The sequence below is a fragment of the Eumetopias jubatus genome, unplaced genomic scaffold (genome assembly GCF_037043125.1).
Source record: "Eumetopias jubatus isolate StellerSeaLion01/CBP00866 unplaced genomic scaffold, mEumJub1_p1.0 scaffold_7, whole genome shotgun sequence".
NCBI classification, from domain to species: Eukaryota; Metazoa; Chordata; class Mammalia; order Carnivora; family Otariidae; genus Eumetopias; species Eumetopias jubatus.
The window spans coordinates 4822773-4842500 of record NW_028274813.1 but is presented as its reverse complement, the minus strand read 5'-3'; the positions used below and the strand labels follow the sequence as shown (position 1 = coordinate 4842500).

General features: G+C 61.9%; 2 protein-coding genes across 13 annotated transcripts in view; one reads left to right on the top strand and one right to left on the bottom strand.

Moving 5' to 3' along the window:
- The window catches only part of WDR25 (WD repeat domain 25), a 140314-nt gene extending 139560 nt beyond the window's left edge, over positions 1 to 754 (top strand). For all 8 annotated transcript variants that reach the window (XM_088024454.1, XM_088024452.1, XM_088024449.1 and 5 more), the window contains one exon: positions 255 to 754. In XM_088024454.1, coding sequence (XP_087880580.1) covers positions 255 to 476 — 222 coding nt within the window. In that variant the 3' untranslated portion in view covers positions 477 to 754. The remainder of the gene's footprint in view (positions 1 to 254) is intronic.
- Positions 755 to 8631: 7877 nt separating this feature from the next.
- The window catches only part of BEGAIN (brain enriched guanylate kinase associated), a 35153-nt gene continuing 24056 nt past the window's right edge, over positions 8632 to 19728 (bottom strand). The window contains exons 1-7 of one of the 5 annotated variants that reach the window (XM_088024994.1): positions 19156 to 19238; positions 15403 to 15564; positions 14014 to 14080; positions 13279 to 13386; positions 10929 to 11012; positions 10302 to 10364; positions 8632 to 9981 (exon numbers count right to left, since the gene is read on the bottom strand). In XM_088024994.1, the coding sequence (XP_087881120.1) occupies positions 8632 to 9981; positions 10302 to 10364; positions 10929 to 11012; positions 13279 to 13386; positions 14014 to 14064 (1656 nt within the window). In that variant the 5' untranslated portion in view covers positions 14065 to 14080; positions 15403 to 15564; positions 19156 to 19238. Of the gene's footprint in view, positions 9982 to 10301; positions 10365 to 10928; positions 11013 to 13278; positions 13387 to 14013; positions 14081 to 15402; positions 15565 to 19155; positions 19246 to 19728 lie in introns of those variants that run through there. The other 4 variants (XM_088024993.1, XM_088024995.1, XM_088024996.1 and 1 more) reach the window with 4 other exon arrangements.

The following is a 19728-nucleotide window of genomic DNA, read 5'->3' as shown; positions in this document are numbered from 1 at the left end:
GGTGAGGCCAGACATGGTCAGTTATGCGAAAGCCGTTCCAGCTGCATTCCACTAAACTGGCTTCGTGAAACGGGATCCATCCTAGGACCCCAGCCTTATGGAGGGAGCTCAGGCCTTGGCTTTGGAGATGCTGGGTGGCTAGCCCTGAGCCTCAGGCTGCTCCTCTGTAGAATGGGTGTAATAGCCCCCCTCACGGGCTGCCTGGAGGAGCCGTTGTTGTGTGGCCTGCTCACCTTCTGTGTTGCCCCCTGCAGGTGGAGGGCTACTCGGTGGGCTGCGAGTGCTCCCCGGACGGTGACCTGCTGGTGACGGGCAGTGCCGACGGCCGGGTCCTGCTGTACAGCTTCCGCACCGCCAGCCGGGCGCGCACGCTGCCAGGGCATGCCCAGGCTTGTGTGGGCACCGCCTTCCACCCCGTGCTGCCCTCTGTCCTCGCCACCTGCTCCTGGGAGGGTGACATTAAGATCTGGCACTGAGCCTCCTCGTTCAGAGCCTCCAGATGCCGGCCGGCCCTGGGCTCCCATTCCTCCTTGGGGTGGGTGGGTGTGAGGAAGCACTGAGGTTGCCTCTGATCAAAGCTGGGTGGAGGCTGCCTCCACCACACTCTGAGCCTCAGTTTCCACATCTGTAAAATGGGGACAGAGATCTGTTTGCCTCAGGGTGGTGAGGACCGCATTAGCGGAAGTGCCTGGCAGGTTGTTGGTGGTGCTCAATAAACATGAGTGTTTTGCTATTTCTTAGGTTATTTTAGCGACACATATGTGTTGACAGCTTCCTTGCACCTGCCCCCTCCCAGGCCTTCTGGGGCTCCAAGACAGACCAGTGGGAGCTTGAGATGGGGCAGCCCCCCTCTGCTGATCCTGCCGATGGACCCGACTCCCGGGGCCGTGAGGGGCCTGTGGGGGCTCTGGGTCTGAGAGCTGCCCTCAGGAGCTCCATGTGGGAGCATGGCAGTCCCCACCAGTGTCGTGGGGCCCAGGCTGCCTCCCTTTCCCCACCAAGCATGGCCCAGGAAGTCCCACTGCCTATAGGGTGTGTGCACTGTCCCAGTGAAGAAGCGATGTGCAGAAGGCTCTTGAGGAGCCCTGAGGGGTTAGGCTGGCAGGAAGACCCAGCCCCCACCCCACCCCAGGGTCTGGGCAGGTAGGTGAGCTCTAGCACTAAATCTCACCAGGACCATAATTGAGGGGCCACCCCAAGAGCCCAAGGATCCACTGTAGGTGAGGAACTGCAGGTACCACGGCTCAGGGCAGGGGTGTCCCTGTGACCTTGGAAGGCTTCCTGGTAGAGGCAGACCGTGAGCTGGTGAGGAGGGCATCCCCAGCAGAGGAGTCAGCGAGGAAGTGCAGAGGACCCGAGGAGGGGGCCCATGGGCAGGGGAGCCGTGGGAGTAGAAGCCACGGGGTGCCCAGCCTTGCCTTTCCAGAACCTGGATTTTAGGCCCGCTCTGCGGTCAGCATAGCTGAGACCCTGTGAGTCATCTCTCCTCTGAGCCTCACTCTCCCCATCTCTGAGGCGGTGTCAGGACCCTCAGCCTACAGGCTTGCTGTGTGGCTCCAGGGAGGTTGAGTCTGTGGGAGGTGTCGGCACGCCAGGCGTTCCATCCCTTGGGAACGGCATCTGGAGGTTGCAGAGGGTGGGTGCGTGAATACGTTTATTTCAGTATATCTGACTTGTTCAGGGGTTCACGAGTCAGGCGTTCTGGGCAGAGGGAAGGGCGGTGCAAAGGCCCTGTGGTGGGGCCTGTCCTAAGGGCCTCCTCCTTTTCTAGCCTTCATCCCTGCCCCCACACCCCGCCCCACCATCAGTGCAGAGCCTGGCAGGCAGTGGGTGTTGAGTGGATACAGCCCCTGCTGTGCCTGAACTGGGGTGGGGAGGCTGGAGATGAGCACGTGGGTGGGGTGGGGGAGCACGTGCTCTTCAGGCTGGTGAGAGATGTGAACCCCCAGGCTCACGCAGGACTCAGGGTCCCAGTGGCTCTGTCTGCTGCCAGGCTGGGTGTTGGCGGAGCTCAGACTGGGAGCACTTTTTCTTTTTAGGCTCAAGAATGGCAGATTTGGTGAAAAGAAAGAGAATCACATCCCATGCTCTGAGGGCCTGGTCCCCTATGGAGGTGGAGACCCCCATGAGGCACCACCCCCGGCAGAGTGGCCAAGGAGCAGATTCGGAACATGGTGCAGGTGATGGGCACTCCTCCCTCACTGCTCACGGGGCTGCCCTGCTGAGCCTCTCGCCCACACTCTTTCTCACCCCCCACCCTCTAAATGAGTTCCCCTGCTCTGTGTGGGAAGCTCAGTGATCTTAGGAGCCTGCTCTCAGGTCACTTTCTTTTTTTTTTAAAGATTTTATTTATTTATTCATGAAAGACAGACAGAGAGAGAGAGAGAGAGATGCAGAGGGAGAAGCAGGCTTCCAAGGAGCAGGGAGCCCGACGCAGGACTCGATCCCAGGACCCTGGGATCATGACCTGAGCCGAAGGCAGACGCTTAACCATCTGAGCCACCCAGGCACCCTCAGGTCACTTTCTCTGTGAAGTGGAGCCTTCCCATATCACCCGTATCCCTGATAGGCTAATGGCTCCCCCTCCCTCACTCCCCCACCTTACTCCCATGGCACGGTTCCTCAGGGCCTTTGCTCCCGCCATCCCCTCCACTGGGTCGTGATTTCCCCCAGTGCCCCCTGGCTCCCTGCCTGTCTCATGGGATGTGCAGACAGCGGACCTTCAGGGAGCCTCCCCTGATCTCTGTGCCTAACATGCTCCTGTCATTCTCGGTCTTTTTACCTAAAGTGCTTAGCTTTGCCTGAGGTTGTCCCCCCTCCCTGACACACAGGTGTGTGCATGGAGTGTGAGCTTCCCAGGATTCCAGGTGCCTGGTCCCTGCTGTATGCCTGGCCCCTGGCCCACAGTAGGTGGTTGATGAATAACTGCACATGTGGCCCATCGGCAGGACACAGGCTCTGGCATCAGATAGACAAACTTAAACCCTGCTGTCACCTTTCATTGTGTGGCTGCAGGCAAGTGCTGAGCCACCCCGTGCCTCGGTTTCCCTTTCTATGAAATGAGAATCGGTAATACCCAGCTTGTGAGGATTAATGAGGTTGGGTCTGTACAGCTCTTGGCAGGACCTGTATACAGTAGGCGCTCAGGAAACAGCAGCTGGGAGTATTAGTAATAGTCCCACCACCAGTTGACGCAGGAGCTGAGCCAGTTTAGACCAGATGGTGCATTTTGGCCCCATTCTCAGGCCTCATCGTGGCAGGCCAAGGATGGATGAGACCCTCTCTCGCCCTTTGGGCCTCGGCTTGAGCCTGGTTCACTCTCATGGCAGAAGCTCCCAGAGAGGGGCTGCCTCCTTCCTCTGTTCCAAGGGCTGACAAGTCTCAAGGAAGGACTCTGATTGACTAGCTTCTGGTGCACTCCCACTCCGGACCAGGGGTCCTTGGCCAGGCATAGCTCTCACTACGTAGCTGGAGGAGAGAGTGGTGGGGCCCATGACAAGTGTTTTCATAAGGGTGTGTCTCCCTAGATCCAGCCTGAACAGGCCCTCGGCACACGCTTGTCAAGTGAATGAGTAGTGATGTGTGAATGAATCCGGACACAGGCCAGGAGGAAGGGCCGCCCTTGCTCTCGGTGCAGGGGTCCTGGCTTTCCCAGGGCACCTCTCATCTGCCTGTCCCATCCCCACTTTCGCCGTCCAGCCCCAGATCCTAGAGTCCCGATGTCCTGCTGTCTAGCGCAGCCTGAACCGGGTGGCTTTCTGTCTTTCTTGTGTGGAGCATCTTCTGAGTGAGAATTTCAGCACATGGTTTTCTGATTGCTTTCCCCACTGTGACCTGTTATTATCACCACTTTTTTTTTTTTAAAAAGATTTATTTATTAGAGAGCACAAAGGGGGGGGCAGAGGGAGAGGGAGAGACTCTGAAGCAGACTCTGTGGTGAGTGTGGAGCCTGACGCGGGGCTTGATCCCATGACCCTGAGATTCCGACTTGAGCTGAAACCAAGAGTTGGACACTTAACCGACTATGCCCCCCAGGTGCCCCTATTACCACTTTTTTAATATGAGCACTGTTGACTATATTCAGTCAGGCTTTGGTGTGAGTGCTGGGTGTGGCCAGAGGATGACCTCCCTGTCCAGCAGCCGCCCACCCCCTCTGCTCTGCTGAGCACACACCCCGGCTGCCTGCAGCCCTGTGGAGTTTGGAGCCAGGAGGCCGGCTCAGGCCCCAAGCCCATCACTCACTTGCTTGGGATGTTGGCAGGTGCTTCGCTTCTCTGAGCCTGCTTCCTCGTCTATATAGACTGGGCCTGTGGGAACAAGCAGGGGAGAAGATGCAGAGGAAAGCGCTTGCGGGTTGCTACCCTCTCAGCTTCACTCGGGGCAAACACCATCCAAGTCTCTGTCCGAAGTCTGTTTCTTTTCCATGCAGGTCACCTTGAGCCAACCAAAGCTCTGATCCTCCCGGGGCAGGGGCACATCCAGGGCTCCCCACTCTGGCTGCTTCTTGGTGCTGTCCTCTGTGGACTTGATTCCTCAACTCCGGGCCCTGCAGGTGCCAGCTGGCTGCCAGCCCCCTCCCACTTTTGTAGGTTCTTTTATTGGGAAGAATGGCAGGCATACTCTGTGCCTTTATCGCTCTCTTTTTCCTAATGCTATCTTCCAAAGAGACTTCTTAAAGGCTCACTCTGATCTTCTGCAAGGTGTTGGGGAGTTCATCATTTGCAATTTTAAAACAAGGGAGCTAAATTTAGAAAATGTGGAGCTGGAATGAAAAGAAGTGTGGGCTGTGCCTTCCACCCACCTTCCCGGGGCTGAGTGCTTACCTTTACCCTCACCTGTGACTCCGGGAGACAGATCTGAAGCCTTCATGGGAGAAGAGCGGTTTCATGTCGAGGTGTCAGTGTGTGGCTGTGTGTGCTGCCAGGCGGAACTGACGCTCGAAGCCCCCCGCTAGGTGGCCACACCCTGCGGTCCAGTTGAGGAGACTGCTGCTTGGAAGACCGTCTGACTCTGAAGTGTGCTCTTCCCCTCTCGGAAGCTTCCTCCAGCCTCACCTGTGGCTCCCCGTGCACTGGGACAGCCAACTGGCATGGGGACCCCTGGGCATCTCATCAATGTCCCTAGGCTACAGAAGGGGAAACCGGCCCAAGGTCACGTGGCCAGGGAGTGGCAGAGCCAGTGGGCGTGGAGAAGTGTGCATGGGTTGGTAGGAGGGTGGTGGATGCACAGATGGGGGTAGGGCAGGGGCTGGAGGAGGGAACCCCACGCTGCGGCCTGGCAGGCTGCCTGGGTAGATGGGGCTAAGAAAGTAGAGGGCAAGGCCTCACCATAGCCCGGAAGTTCCCATCTAGCAGAACACCCAGGACAGATCCAGAGGGAAACTGTGGGCCCCCAGGCTGAACCCTCAGGCAGGCACATGGAAGCACAGAGCCGTTTCTGGAACTCCCCAGCTATCACACATCTGTGCCTTTCCACAGGCTGTTCCCTTTGCCTGAAATGCCCAATGAACTCTTATTCATCCTTCAACACCCAGCATGAGCCTCCTCCTGGAGGCTTGCTTTCTTCCCCCTGGAGCAGTAGGGACCTTGGCCTCACTGGATGGCCCTGTGCTTTTGAAGTCTTGAGCCTAAAGTCACACCATCTGCCTCCCCTCAGCCTCTGAACTTGTTGTGGGCAGAATAAGGATTCCGTGGCCAGCACAGGGCTGGTGCCAGCCGGCCCCGTTATCAGGAAGAGGTGGGAAGCACCAAGTCCCCACCCAGGGGGTTCTGAGAGAGTCACTGACCAGAGCCACCTACACTCGTGAGTCCCAAGGTCCTGCGGAGCTTGTTTTGAGCCAGGGGAATTTGGGAGAAAACCAAGGTTTTCCAGCTCAGCCCCACAAGAAGTGGTTTGGGACTGCTTTCCATAGCATCCCCTGCCAGCCCCCACTCAAGGTGGTGTCAGCCTGACCCTGCTATTCAAGTCATGTGATGGAACTCTAGACATCCCCCCCCACTCTGTGTGGCCAGGCCATCCCATCTTTGTAGGCTACCTGGCTCTGTAGCCAAAGTCTGAGCAGGGCCCTCTGGGAACAAGACCCCCTCGGAGCCCTGACTGTGGCTGGTTTTGGAGGCCATGGCAGGGCAGCTCTGTGAGGTCTGGAGGCTGTCCTAGGGGCGCCGCAGGCTCTGAGGTGATGATGTGGGGGCTAAAGTCCCGAATCTGAGAGGGCCCTCAGGGTCCCCAACCCTGCTACCCAGGGCCCGGCACTTCTGATTCCATTGACCCCAAGGAGCTAGAGCCAGGCAGGACGAGGCCAGGAAGAGGCACCCCCCCACCCCCATTCACACAGCTGATGTGTGGGGCTCACGAGATTCGGGTTCCCTCTGGGAACACCTCTGAGTGTCTGCTGGGTGCCAGGGGCCACGTGTTTCTCCCTGCACCCTACCAGTTGCTCCCCAGCTCATTCAGGGTCACTTCCTGTCTGGCCCGCGAGGACATGGCCCCCAGAGGGGAGCTGACTCCCAAGCCTCTCCCAGTTCCCTCTGCTTGAGGATAATGCTTCCTGGGGCACATTTCCTGGGGAGGGGGATTGGGCCAGCGCTGGGCTCTCCTGCAGAGGCAGGTCAAGTGCTGGGATGCTGGGAGCCCCTGCTGATGCCCACCCTCCTTGGGGTCCCCTGGCAAGAGGCAGACCCACCCTGGGTCTACAGGGAGCTGAGTGAGCCAGGCCACTTGAAGGCCTGCGCCCAGAACCGGCTAGTTTCCAGCAGGAAGGGCTTAGGACCTTGGAGGGAGCAGACATAAAGCCCCGTGAGGAGTGGCCTCCACCCTAGGCCTTGCAGAGCCCCACAAGTAGATTTTCAAGGACAGTGACGCTCGTGTGTCTGAGATAAGCAGGCTCCTGAAGAAAGGAGGCAGCAAGAGCAGGAACCAAGAGAAACACAAGAAGGAATGCCAGACCCTATCTGAACCGGCTGTGCCCATGTGTTCAGGGAGATAAAAGGCAAGCTAGAAAAGATCTCCAGGAAACAGGACACTGTTGAAGTGGCAGCGTAGGTTTGCGAGACAAACAGAACACCCAGGAATGGACAAATGGAAAACTACAAACCCAGTGGCTGTGTTTGGTGGCCACGTGGACAAAGCAGAGAGAACTCATGAAATGGAAGGCGAGTCACGTGGGCTGAGCTCAGGACATGCAGGAGGGAGGGCAGCAGGCCCAGAGGGTGTGGTGAGAGGGGCTGCCAGGGGTCTAAGGCAGTCCCAGGAAGAGAGGAAACAAAACTAAAAAAAGTTGAGAATTTTCCAGAACTGATGAAATACACCAATCCACAGATACAAGACTCCCTTTGAATTCCCAGGAAGGATAAATGCACAACCAGACACGCCTCAGGGAAACTGCAGACAACCAGAGGGACGATCTGAAGGGGCCGGAGAGCAGAAGGGCAGATTACCATCGGAGGAACAGCTCCCTACGGACGGACAGACGGACGGGCATCCCCACACCAAGAGGCGGCCAGGGACAGCGCCAACAGCATCTCCATGTGTGTGTGTTGGGGGGGGAAAGACCCCCCACTACCTCCCTTCCCCGTGAGAACACCCTTCACAATGGGGCCAAAGACATTTCAGAGAAATGAGAGCTGCTCTGAAGGAGAGCCTCAGGAATCTCCAGGCAGAAGCCAAGTCTGAGAGCCGAGAAAGCGTTTCCCCTTCCAGAAACAGGAAGGGGAGCGGAAGGCACATTCTAGAAAGGGCAAGAATGCCTAGTGGGTTGAAACAGCGGAAGTGCTTGGCTGCTGCACAAGATGCTGGGGTGGGGGGGGACGGGAGGGGGCGGCAGCCAGGGCCACACGTCCTCGTGGTCAAAAGGCCGTGGGGAGAAGAAACAACCCGGAGCCAAGTTCTTTCCACCGATGTCTTTTATTAATGAACAGAAGTACAGTACTAACTGAGACAAGGCATGCATCGCAGACAACAGGAGAGCAAGCCACAGAAACCGGGAGTTGGAGGGCCTCATTACGTCTGAGGTAGAGCGAGGTGGTGCCGGGGAGCGGGACACTGGGGGACGAGCACCGGCCCCACTCGGGACAGCGGACCACAGGAGAGCTGGGGTGGTGTATCGGTCACACGGCGAAAACAGTTTAAAAACATTTCACATCCCTCCACCCATTCCAGTTCCCCTCTTCGTGGACAGAGTTTCGGGTTCCCTGGTCACCGGCCCACTGGGGGTGTCTCCACAAGACACCGTCCTTCCCCTCCCAGGGGCAGGCTCCACTTGTCCTCCCCCGAAAAATAAAGGAGCTTTGTGTTGAAAACGCCAAGGCTGCCATCCAGGGAGCTGGAGGCCAAGTGCGTTAAGAAAGACCCTTTTTCTCTATAAAAATAGTTTCACTTTATAAAAGGGGGGAAATGCTCATCTCAGGTGGGGAAGGATGTTGGGGTGTGAAAAACGTTCCACCGCGGCGGGGCTGGGATGGGCAAGATGCTGTGGGGGGGGGAGGGGGCCTCCTCTCAGGCCCGACTGGGTTGGGTGGAAGAGAGGGTCCTGGTTGGTGGGGGGGGGCTGGGGGGGACGGGTGACTCGGGGAGAGGCGCGCTGTGCCCTCGGGGCCCAGGTGGGGTGGGTGGCTGCGGCCTGCAGGCAGGTGCTCAGTTGAGCAAGGTTCCGTAGAGCTGGGCTTTCGTGAGGCTGTCCTTGCGGCTGAGCCCCGAGCCACCAGTCCGCGGGAAGGCTGGCTGGGGGCTGAGGCGGGCAGCGGGGTGCATCTCCGGGGAGGCCTCCATGGAGCTGGGCTCCAGGGAGTCCCTGGAACTGTGGGGGCTGTGCTCGGGCTCAGGGCTGCCGCCCGCCCCGCACAACTGCACCCCGAGCCTCTCCGCGTCCCCCTGGCTGGGCGCGTAGCCGGGCAGTGGGTCGGCTGCGCGGCCGGGGCTCAGGCTCAGGTCGCCGCCGGCCCGGAGGAAGCGGGGCTCTGCCAGGTGGCCCTGGGAGAGGTCGTCACCCTCCGAGAAGCTGTCGGCCTTGTAGGTGGCATAGAGGGGGCTGGCGCGGCCCTCGGCCTTCTTGCCCGGGCTGCCCCCACTGCCATAGTAGCGTTCCGAGAAGCTGCAGGGTGAGGCGCGGCCGGCGGTGGTGGCTGGGTAGGAGTAGGCGCCAATGTCCTCCACGCTCAGGGGCCGCCACTGGCCCCGCACGTCCTCCCCAGGGAGCCGGGCCGCCCCCGGCTTGGCCCGCAGGCTCCACAGGTTTGGGGGCATCAGGGCCTGCTGGGGGCCCGGGGAAGCCGGGAAGCGGAAGGGCTCAGTGGGGTACGGAGACATGGTCCGCGCAAACCCCGGGGCCACCTCGGCCTCGAGCGGCGCTGCCACGCTGGCCGTGGCTTTGGCGAAGCGCGGGCTGCCCTCGTAGGCAGCGGCGGGCGGCTTGCGGTCGAAGAGCTCGTCGCGGCTGTTCAGGTAGATGGCCTGCTGCGAGGCAGTGAGCGTGCTGGCCTGGGCGTGCTCCTTCTCCTCCGACGTGGCGCTGAAGCTGGAGTAGGAGCTGGACGTGGGCAGCGAGCCCGCGTAGCCTGGGAAGGCCTCATGCTGGAAGCCTGCGGGGAAGGCGGCCGCCTCGGCCTCCTCCTCCTCCTCGGCTGCGCTGTCGGTGGAGTTGTGGGCCCGCAGGAAGCCCACGTCGGTCACGGGCGCGTCCACGCTGGGCCGCCGGGTGCGCCGCCGCTCCTCGGGGCAGTAGAGGGCCGTGTCGCTGCAGTAGATGTCCCCCTTGTAGGGGGGGCGTGGGCCCTGCTTCTCCATCCCATCCCGGAAGGCCAGGTCGCGGGCTGAGGCATCAGACAGGCGGGAGGACAGGGTGGTGGGGTCAGGCTTCTCCAGCACCTTGGCAATGACGCAGGTGGGGACACTGTCGGCATAGGCCGGACGGCAGAGCGGGGAGGGCAGGCTGCAGCCGTGCTTCTCCATGTGCAGGCTCACGCGCTCCTGGAAGTCGGAGGGCAGCTGGTCGGGTTGGGGGGGGACGGGAGGGCAGGGACAGGGGTAGCAGTCAGCCCAGCACCTGCCGCCCTGACCGTGACCAACAGATGCACACACGGAAGAAGAGGGACCTGCCCAGGGCTTCTCAAACTGCACCGGCGAGAGCCAGCACCCAGGACTCTATGTCACCAGCTCCTGAGACTCGCCTGAGGACCCTCGGTCACCTCTGTCTCCCCAGCCCACAACAACTGGGCCCGAAGAGCCCAGAGAGTGGAACCAGGGACTGCCTTGGGCCCTTCTCGGGGCTGCAGCCCCCCCTCATTTCCTCCCACCAAGAGGCTTACTTGCTCTCCCAGCCCCAAGGTCTGTCGGGGGCACCCCTGCTGGGTCATGAGGCCTGGATGCTCCTGAACAAGACAGACTCAGATGCAACACAGACTCAGGGCCAGGCGCCCAGCGGCTTCTGCACCAGCCCCTGGTGCCTCATGGGGCCGTCCCACTACTGTTTGATCTATTTTGTGAGTGTCTTAGGCATGGCCCAGGCCCAGGGGAGAGGGGACACGGAAGGCCAAGGTCTGGGTGAGGGCAGTGCGTGGAGCTGGGGCAGCCTGGCAGGGGTGGGGGGCCCTGGGGCCTTGGCTGAGTCACCCCCATGTTGGGCTCACTCTGCCCCATCAGTGCTCAGTGGACTGGGGGCTTGGAGCAGGGACAAGGAGCAGCCCCCAGAGGAAACCAAGGGGAATGGGCAGGGTGTCCCAGCTGGACGAGGAGGTGTGTGTGTGGGGGGTGGCCCTCCACCATGTTCAGAAAACCCAGGATACTTGCAGGAGTGAGGAGGGACGGGGGCTCCAGGCTCACCCAGCGCCTTCCCCTCAAAGGGGAGAAGTGGCCTTGGGGTGGGACCTGTAGAAAAGGAGCCCCGAGTAGTCCTGGGGTGAGGGCTGGCCTCCCTGGGGCGGGGCTGACGTTACCTCGGACACCTTATGGACCCTGCCGTAGGTCTGGCTGCACTGCAGCAGCTGGGCCGCTAGATTGCAGTCCTTCCTATAGAGCTCCTACAAGACAAGAGAAGGCGTTTGGTGCAGGCTCGCCCCTCGCCAAGGTCCCTGCTGCCCGGCGCCCAGGGGCCAACGCGGAGACCAGGTGTGGGGGCAGCTGGCTGGGCAGGACCCTGTCTGGGCCTCAGGCGCTCGCCTGCACACCGGGGGCCTCGGTTCTAACCTGGAGCCGCTGGGGCAGAGAGGGCCCTGCCAGGCACTTCTGCTGCCGCCCCAGACGGGAACCTCCCACAAGGTGGGGGCGGTGGTGGAAGAAGGGCCTCCAGTGGCCCCTGAAGTCCCGGAGGCCCCAGGTGTGGAGACCATGCCTGGTCTTCCTGTCCCCCCCTCCCAAAGCTGAGAGTACCGGCACCAGCCAGTGATAAGGAACATGCCCGCGGCCCCTGCCTCCCCGTGTCTCAGACTTGCTCCGCACACCCCCCCTTCCTAAAGTGTGGCCTGCTTATGGGGGTGGTTGCAGGGCTGGGTGAGGGGCAGGGCGGGGAGGGGCAGAGGGCCTGTGTGACCCAAGGTCCAGGCAGGGACGGGCTCAGCCTCCTGAGCCGAAAACAGATGCAAACAGTAGGACTTGAGAGGATTTGCTTTCATCTTTGGAAAATCTCTGTTGCATGTGCCTGTGGTTGGGCCTTTCACTCCTGCCCTCCAGCTGGGGGTCCTCTGCCGTGAAGGCTCTGACAGTGAGGAATCTGGGGTCCACCAATGGGCCCCGAGACCCGCCTGCTCCCCCCAGTCTCAGCTCAACCAGGACCAGGTGTTCTGCAATGGAGACGGGCTATGGAAGGCATGGGCACTGCTGCCCCCTGCCCCCCCCCCCCGTTCCTGGAGGCTCCCCGACCTCCACCATCTGTGCTGAAAGCTCGTGCCCCCAGCTTGGCCTGCCAAGTGGAGAGACACTGGGTCCCCAGCCTCCTCAATGTCTCGAGCGCCCTGGGAAGGGCACAGTTGGCCGAAAGCTGAGAATGGACCACCCGTGAGGTCCCAGACCCGCTGCCCCTGGCCTCAAGGGGCTGTGAGCACTGGCTGGCCAGCTCAGAGCCGCCACCACATCCCTCGCAGACCTCCAGCGCGGCCCCGGGCCCTGTGCGGGGCCTCCCCCTCCTCTGCCCGCACTCCTCTGCCTCCTCACTGCACCTGCACGCTGATCTCCGCCCTCAACTCCAGACCCTGCCGTCGGGGCATGCCCTGCAGCTGTCCGGTGCTGGGTCCAGCCCCACCCCTGCTCCTCCCCAGGCACACACCCCCCGGCCCAGGAGACGGCAGGTCGCTTCTTTCCTTTGGGCTCTGAACCCTGCAGTTGGGTTGGACCCTTCTCTTCTCCCACACCCCATGTCCAAAATCCCCGTTAATGCCGTGGGTTCCATCTTCGAACCCAAACCTGAGCCCTTGTCCTGTCTGTTCTCGGTGAGCCCAGAAAAGCGTAGCTCCAGTCATGTTACTCCTCTCTCCAGGAACCTTCCGTAGCTCCCTACTTCATTCAGAATAAAACCCAGATTCCTAGAGGATCCTGCACCGCGTGGTCTCTTGCTCTGTTTCTGACCTCAGCCCTTGCCCTACCCCCCCCCCCCCGCCCCCAGGAGGCCCCTCTGCTGTTCTTGCAGGTCCTCCTCTGCCACTCCGGTTCTTTTCATCAGAAGGAAGGCTCTTCCCCAGGTGCCTGTGGCCACCTCTCTGGCCACTTTCAGGTCTTGATCTAGCAGTCTCTTCCGGAAGCACCCGAGTGACTCCCCGGCACCGTTTGCCGTGTTGTTTCCCCTGCAGCACTCAGCACTTCTAACATGCTGTGCGGGTTGCGTATCTATCTTGTTTGCTGTCTTCCCCGCTCAGGTGTAAACTCCACGTGGGCGGGGAGGGGTTTTGCCCGTCCACACCATAATCTCACAGCCTCAGTGGGCCTGGCAAGAAGCAGACACTCCTTAGTGAATGTGTGGTCAGCTGTCAGGGGTCCTTGAGTGGGGCTGGGCCCGTCTCATGGGGCCCTTGAAACCAGAGCATCCACATGGCTCTGATGCCCACAGGGGCTGGCTGGGGCAGGAGCAAGCATGCCCCAAACCTGGGGTCAGGAAGCACCGCCTTGAATGGGATAATATGGCCCAGGGGTTGCTATCTCAAGCCCTGTTTCCTTCCAGCAGAGGGTCTTCCTGAATACCCTTGGCAGTGTATCTCTGGCGAGGTAGCCCTGTCCTTCCACCTGGCCTGTACCAGCCCCTGAAGCCTGGAGGCCACGGGGCCTGGGCCCCCAGGGTCACGGTGGTCCAACACTCACATTGTCCTCCGACAGCTTGTCGATGGTCACCTTGGCCTCTAGCAGGTGGCTGTTGAGGGCAACAATCTCGTGGCTCAGCGCTCGCTTCTCTTCCTCATAGTGCTGGCCCTGGGGCGAGGGACGGGGGGTATGGGAAGGAGCCGATCAGGGGTCAGCCAAGGCCTGGGCCTCAAGCCCAGTTGCTCTACAGGCCTCCCGGGTGCCCTCTTACAGTCGGTAACGATGAGGTGTTTGCAAGGCCAAGGAAGGTGGGGTCAGGAGCACAGACCAGCAGGTTCAAATCCACCTGTGTTCCAGCACGGACGAGCCAGACCGCCTTGGGCAAGTCACTGGCTCCCTGAGCCTCTTGCTCATCCACACCACGGGGACAGTAATGCCTACCTCCTGAGTCTGCACTCAGCACAAAGTCTGGCCCCTCTCCCTGCACCCCACCTCCTCCTGCCTTGAGCCTGTCCTCTTTCAGCCTCCGCCTGAGCTCAGAAAGGCAAGGGCCCTTGTCCAGGGTCCCAAGCCGAGCTGTCTCTGCTCCGAAAGACTCTAAGACAGCAGGTGTTGAAGGCCCATTTGTGATTTTCAGAAACAAAACAAGCCCGGAACCTACTAGAAGGAGAGGGAACTCCTCTCGGAGAGGGAAGGTGCCAGATCCCGCCCAGCCCCACCCGGACACACCCGCCATACGGGACCAGGAGGCCTCCAGCACCATCCCCCAGGCAGCAGCGGGGTGGTGGCCCTCACCATGCGGTACAGTTTGTCCTCCAGCTCCTGGTTGATCCTCTGCAGCGCCATGTAGTTGCTCTGAATCCTGGAACAATGGGGTGGCTGCGGTGCCCGGCCCGACCCTCCCAGGACCCCTACAGCCACCCGGCGGGCAGGGCAGGGCTGAACACAGGCCGCCTGAGCCCGCCCACGGGTCCCACCCTGGTCTGCCTGCTCCTCCGCACTCAGCAAAGTGAGTGCGGAGGAGCCTTTCCTGGGTCCGGGTCGAGGACCCCATGGAGATGGAAAGGGAAGGCCTCTACTCCCAAGCAACTCTGTCCGGTCCTTGCTCAGAGCCAGTTTCACTCACATTTACTCACTCAGTCTCGAGGTTAGCAGGGCAGACTTAGGACTGGCCGCGCGGTGGGCCCCAGACTGAGTGCTGGAGACACATGCTGGCTAAACCCGGGCTCCCCCAGGAAGAAGGGGGAAGGCAGGAACAGATGTTGGGTGGGAATCAGGAGCCGTGTTCCCACTACATGTGGTGTGCTGGTGGAAGAGGATTTGGGACAGCGTGCGTCCTCTCGACAACCTGGGTGCGGTGTCACTGTGTGCCCCCGCCCAGTCTTAGCAGTGGGGAAACTGAGGCTGGAGGTGCTTCAAGCAGTAAGTGGCAGAGGCGAGACCTTGACCGAGGTCTGACTGCGTGGCCTAAGCTTGGTTCCAACGCAACTAGATGGGGGAGGGGTTGCTGGGGGGGGGAGGGGACAAACGGCCCTCCTGGCAGATCCCGGCCGGGAGAGCAGTAGCCTATGCGCCCTCAGTTTAAAACAAACCGAGCCAGGGGCAGACTGTGTGTTCTCTTTGCATCTTCCTAAAGGCTGGAAAGTGTGTAAGACATAGGAAAATGTCTTCAATGTGCAAAACCAAGTTTTTAGAAAAGTTTGGTTTTTAAGGGAGTAACTACTCAGGGTCCAGCACACCTTGCCCCACACTTCGCTTGCTGCCACGCTGCTCAAGGGAACGGTCCCTAAACACCGGTTCGTCTCCGGGGCTAGACATCGCTTTTCCTATCAGGGACCCAGGGAACAGTGGTTGGGGCCCCGGTGGGCCAGGAGGGGTCTGGAGATGGCTGCACGTGTGTCATGCCGCTGTCCCGGCAAGAATATATGGGAGGAATGAACAGAGGATGGAGAGGTGCCTGGGAAGAGCCTGTCCTGCCAGGACCTACAGCCAGAGTCAAATCCCGACCCAGCCGCTCTTGGCACAAGGAGCTTGCCCTCCCTGAGCCCTGGACTTGGCGTCGGTGAACGGGGTCCACAGCCCCCCAGGGGAGGGGGGCAGGCAGGGTTCCACTGACGGCCAACCCCGGGCCCCGCCCCCCCACCCCCCCCACCCCCCCACCCCCACCACCCCCCACCCCCGTACCTGCGCAGCTTCTCCGTGACCTTCTCGAGCTCCTCCTGTGCGCGCCGCAGCTCGATCTCCAGGTAGTGGCGCGTGGAGTCGAACTCGGTCTCGAGCTTCTCGAGCTTGTGCGTGGTGTAGGACAGCCGCTTGCGCAGCTCGCCCTTCTGCTCCTGCAGCGCGCTGCAACGACACGCGGCAGCGGGCCGGGCCGCGGCGCTGAGCGCGGGAAACGGAGCCCGAGCGGGCCAGCCGCCGCGCCGTGGGTGCGCAGCGTGTGCGCCCGGCCGCACGGACACACGCGAGAGCGCACGCGCGCGCGCACCGGACACCCCTCCCCGGGCGGCTCCCAGCCCCTGGGGGGAGGGCGGGGGGGGGTCAGAGAGTCGGTCCTTCAGCCTGAAGCGGCGCCCCGCCCTCAGTAAATCCCTCCGCAGTCCCCCCGGAGGAGGGACGCTGGCCCCCGAACCTGGCGAGTGTTTGGGGCGGCTTAAAGGACCCTGGTTTGAGGAGCGCTCGTCAGTCCCCCCCCCCCCCCGCCCCCGGGTCTCCGACTCGGGGCCGCCCTCCGGATGGCACAGTTTGCAGGCCCCCCCCCCTCCCCGCTTTGGCTCCTGCACTGCGCCCGGCTGCGGAAGCTCCTCTCCTCCCCGGATTGGCTGGGTGACCTTCGGGCCGGGGAGAGGATGTGTGCCCCATGCCCAGGCAGCCTCCGCCACAGTGGCCAGCGAGCTGTGCACAGCTTCGGAAACTCTGAACAGCCCTGGCCTGCCCGCGGCCCCCCTTCCTCCAGGAAGCTTTCCAGAGCCCCAGCCCCAGCTCTTGAGGCTCCATTTTCTCCACTGACCGTGGGCTCCTCTAGCACTCCAGGACGCTGAGCCCCCAGCCCCAGGAAACAGAGACACCGGATAATGGCCCACTGTCCGCACGCCCTCATTTCTACAATCAGGCCAAAGGCAGGAGGAGCAAGTATGGTGACCGCCCCCAGTATGGTGACCGTGAACTCCACCCGGGCAAGGGCCACACCCTCCTGTGGACAGCCACCCCGCACCGGAGTGAAGCGTGTAGATACTCCCAAACACGCACTGACCTATGCACGGCCCCCTTTCCAGGCTGAGCTCGAAGGGCCTCCTCTCTAAGAGTGCGGCCAAGAGCGCGGACTTCCTGCAGGCCAGGGGCTGCCTGGTGGGTGCGGGGCACCAGTTGTGCCTGCTGGGTGTCAGGCACGAGCAGAGCTAGGATTCCAGCTCCGTTCGGGACGCCCCTGGGCTCCAGTAACAACGAAACCCACGCAGGGTGGTGCAGCCCACAGGTGAACTCTAGCCTGGCATCACCGGGTGGCCAGGGCCGCTGCTGTCACACAAACTTGCTGCTGGTCCCCGCCGCCACGGGCCCCCAGGCTGCCCACGATCAGGCCTCAGCTTCCCCCTGGAAAGAGTGGACTGCCCCCATCTTGCCCGGGGGACACAAAGCCCAGGTTCTGGGAAAAATTCTGCCCAGAGAGGTTCCCCGGGTCCGAGGTGGGGGGAGGGGGGCAAGCGGGCCCACTGTTTGCTGGAACAAGTGCACACCCCCAGGGGACAATCTAGAGCCAACACCCCTTTGGATGGTCATTTTCGGTGCGTTTGCTGGGGACCCGGGGAAGAGGAGTAGAGACAGCACCTGCTGGAGACTGTTGCAGGGGAGTGGGAGGGGAGTCCCCAGGTGTCCCGCTGAAAACTGCGGGAGGCAGAGCTTGGGAACCCTGACTCTGCCCAGAGGTGTTGTGGGACCTTGAGCAAGAGCCCATGTTCTCAGGACCTCCGAGACCCAAACTGGAGTCAGGGTTCTAGGGAGCAGGCAGTCTCCTTCCATCTCCGGCCCAGTGTGTAAGCCACTCATGTTACCACGGGCACACACCCAACAGATCTAAATTAAATATTCCTGGATTCCTGCCCACATCTACATCATTTTTTTAAAAACAAATAAAAATAAAAAGTTGCCTACGTTTCGAGAACCTCAGAGAAGGGTGGGGCAGGTCCCCACGGGGGGTCAGACTCCAAGGAGGAAGCAGAGCCTTAATCCAGGAGAGCCCTGCAGCACAGTGCCCACCGCTGCCCACACAGGTCTGGCTGCCTCCTCCAGGCAGCATGCCGGACTGCCCCACCCTGCAGCTACAGATCCCAGAGGGTCCTTGGCCCCAGCTCTTCTCCCCAGCGGGGTGGTGAGCTTCTCAGCTTCTTAGGGACTCTCGCATGTCAGCCAGGGCCCCCCTGCAGGCACAGTGTCGGGGGAGGGGGTGGGGCAGCAGCCCCTGAAGTCAATTGTCCTGTGGGGGCTGCAGGTCCACCCACAGCCCTCTGTCACAAGGTACGGGTGGGGTCTGCACCCTCGGGAAAAGATGAGAGCATCGTCCATCTACCCGTGTGACCACTTGAGTGGCCACCCCCTGCCACCCAGAGCCAGTGACCTTCCCTCCCAACCATGGCCACCCACCTGCAGCCACAGCACAGACCCTGCCATCATGCAGACCGCCCAGTCCTGATGTGACCCAGCCAAACGTCGAAACACACCACACATGGAGGACCTCCCCGGCCCCACATGCTTCCATCCCCAGCCCCGGCCTCTCTCTGGCCCACTCCCCCACGTCCAGCCACCCACGGCCCACGGGCACCTGACACTCTGTGCATTCAATGCTGCCCCATCCCTGCCCTCTGCGGTCCCCACCCCTGAGAAGGGCACAGTTACCCTCAGTCCCCAGTCAGACTCCGAGTGGCCGTGGTGACCCCTCCTTGCCCCTTGCCCCTCCTGGTGATCAGCTACTCAGAAGCTTTGGACACGTCCCCTCCTTGGCCTGGTCCAGGAAGGTCCCGGGCTGGGCATCCAGGGGCCTGCGGTCACCTGGGGGGTGCCCCCATCGCTGCCAGGGCTGGCCCCTCCCCGGGCATCAACCTGAGCCCTGCCTGACCTCCGCCTCGGTCTCCATGTCTGTAAAGCTGGGGTGTGGGCACCCACACACGGGGCGCTAGGGCCGTCGTGTGGTCCGTGCCCTGCCCCGGCTCATCAGAACCACCGGGAGATGATGCTAGAGGCCAGGGCCGTGTGGACGTGGGACTCTGGGGAGATCGCCCGGGGCCCGGGGCCTCTGCTTCTCCCTGAGCAAGGAGTCGACTTAGGAGGCTCTGGCATCTGGAAACAGCCCCTCAACAGAAGCACAGGGAGGGTGTGGGAGTCCTTTGTGACCAGACCAGCCAGTGCCAGGCCCTCGGTAAGGGCCACGCTCCCAGGCTGGGTGCTCAGGAAACCCTACTCAGACTGTAGCCTGGTGAAGTCACCTTGCTTTGCCCTGGGTCTTGGTGAATCAAATCAGGACGTGCACCTAACCTGACGGGGTGTGTGGGGGTGAGGAGGTGTTTTCCAGTTCCTTCCTGGCCCATGGGAAGCCCCTGGACGTGTGTTCCCGCCTCCCAGAGAAGAACGATGAGCTTAGGAGGGCAGGCCTCGTCCCGGGGCAGACCCCCCGCCTCCCGCCCCGCCTTCTACCAGGAGCCCTCCCTGGACACTCAGGGGAGGCTTGAGCCCCAGGACAGAGCCCTCAGCTAGGGCCGGGGGGTGCGGGCAGTGGGTGGGGCGTTGAGGGCCTTGGCTCTGAGAAGGATGGTGCAGGAAGGTGTGGTGAGGCCGTGCTGGGGGCCCTTCCCCATCGGTCTCGGGCGAGGTGACGCAGACAAGGGAGGGATGTCTGGGGACAGACGCAGAGACACCAAGGAACCGGGGAGACAACAGGTGTGTTACCTGTCCCAGAGCGAGGGCGAGGACCTGGCCAGCCGGCCCTGCAGGATGCGGGGCTGCCCGAGGCACGAGGGCACCCAGGGACTGCGCAGCCTGTGGGTGAAGAGGACAGAGCTGCTCAGCGTGGGGTTGGGGGCGGGGGCAGGGCCGCCGTGGGCACAGACCAGGAGATGGGGGTGTACAACCCGCCCCCACCAGGCAGCAGAGCTCCTTCTGGTCAGCAAGGTGTCAGGGTGCAGGTGCGGGAACTGGGGGCGGGGCAAGCTGGTGCACCTGCCAGCTCTGGGTGCCTGAGCCCAGCGGTGGTACTGTGTCCCACCACTGGCAGGCCTGCCTCGAGGTCTCAGCCTCAGAGAAGAGTCATGGGGGCAGGGTCCCCACAGCTCTGGGCTCCCATCTGGCAGGACCCATTGGCTGGAGATCCCAGAAGGCAAGGAGCGTGGAGGGACAGTTGACGCCAGGCCCCACCTGTGCTGGGCGGCTGTGACGGGCTCACACGTCTAGACAGGGGAGGGAGGGGCAGAGGGACCTAGCAGAAGTTAGGGGTCCAGGGCAGGGCCCCCTTCACCCTCCCTG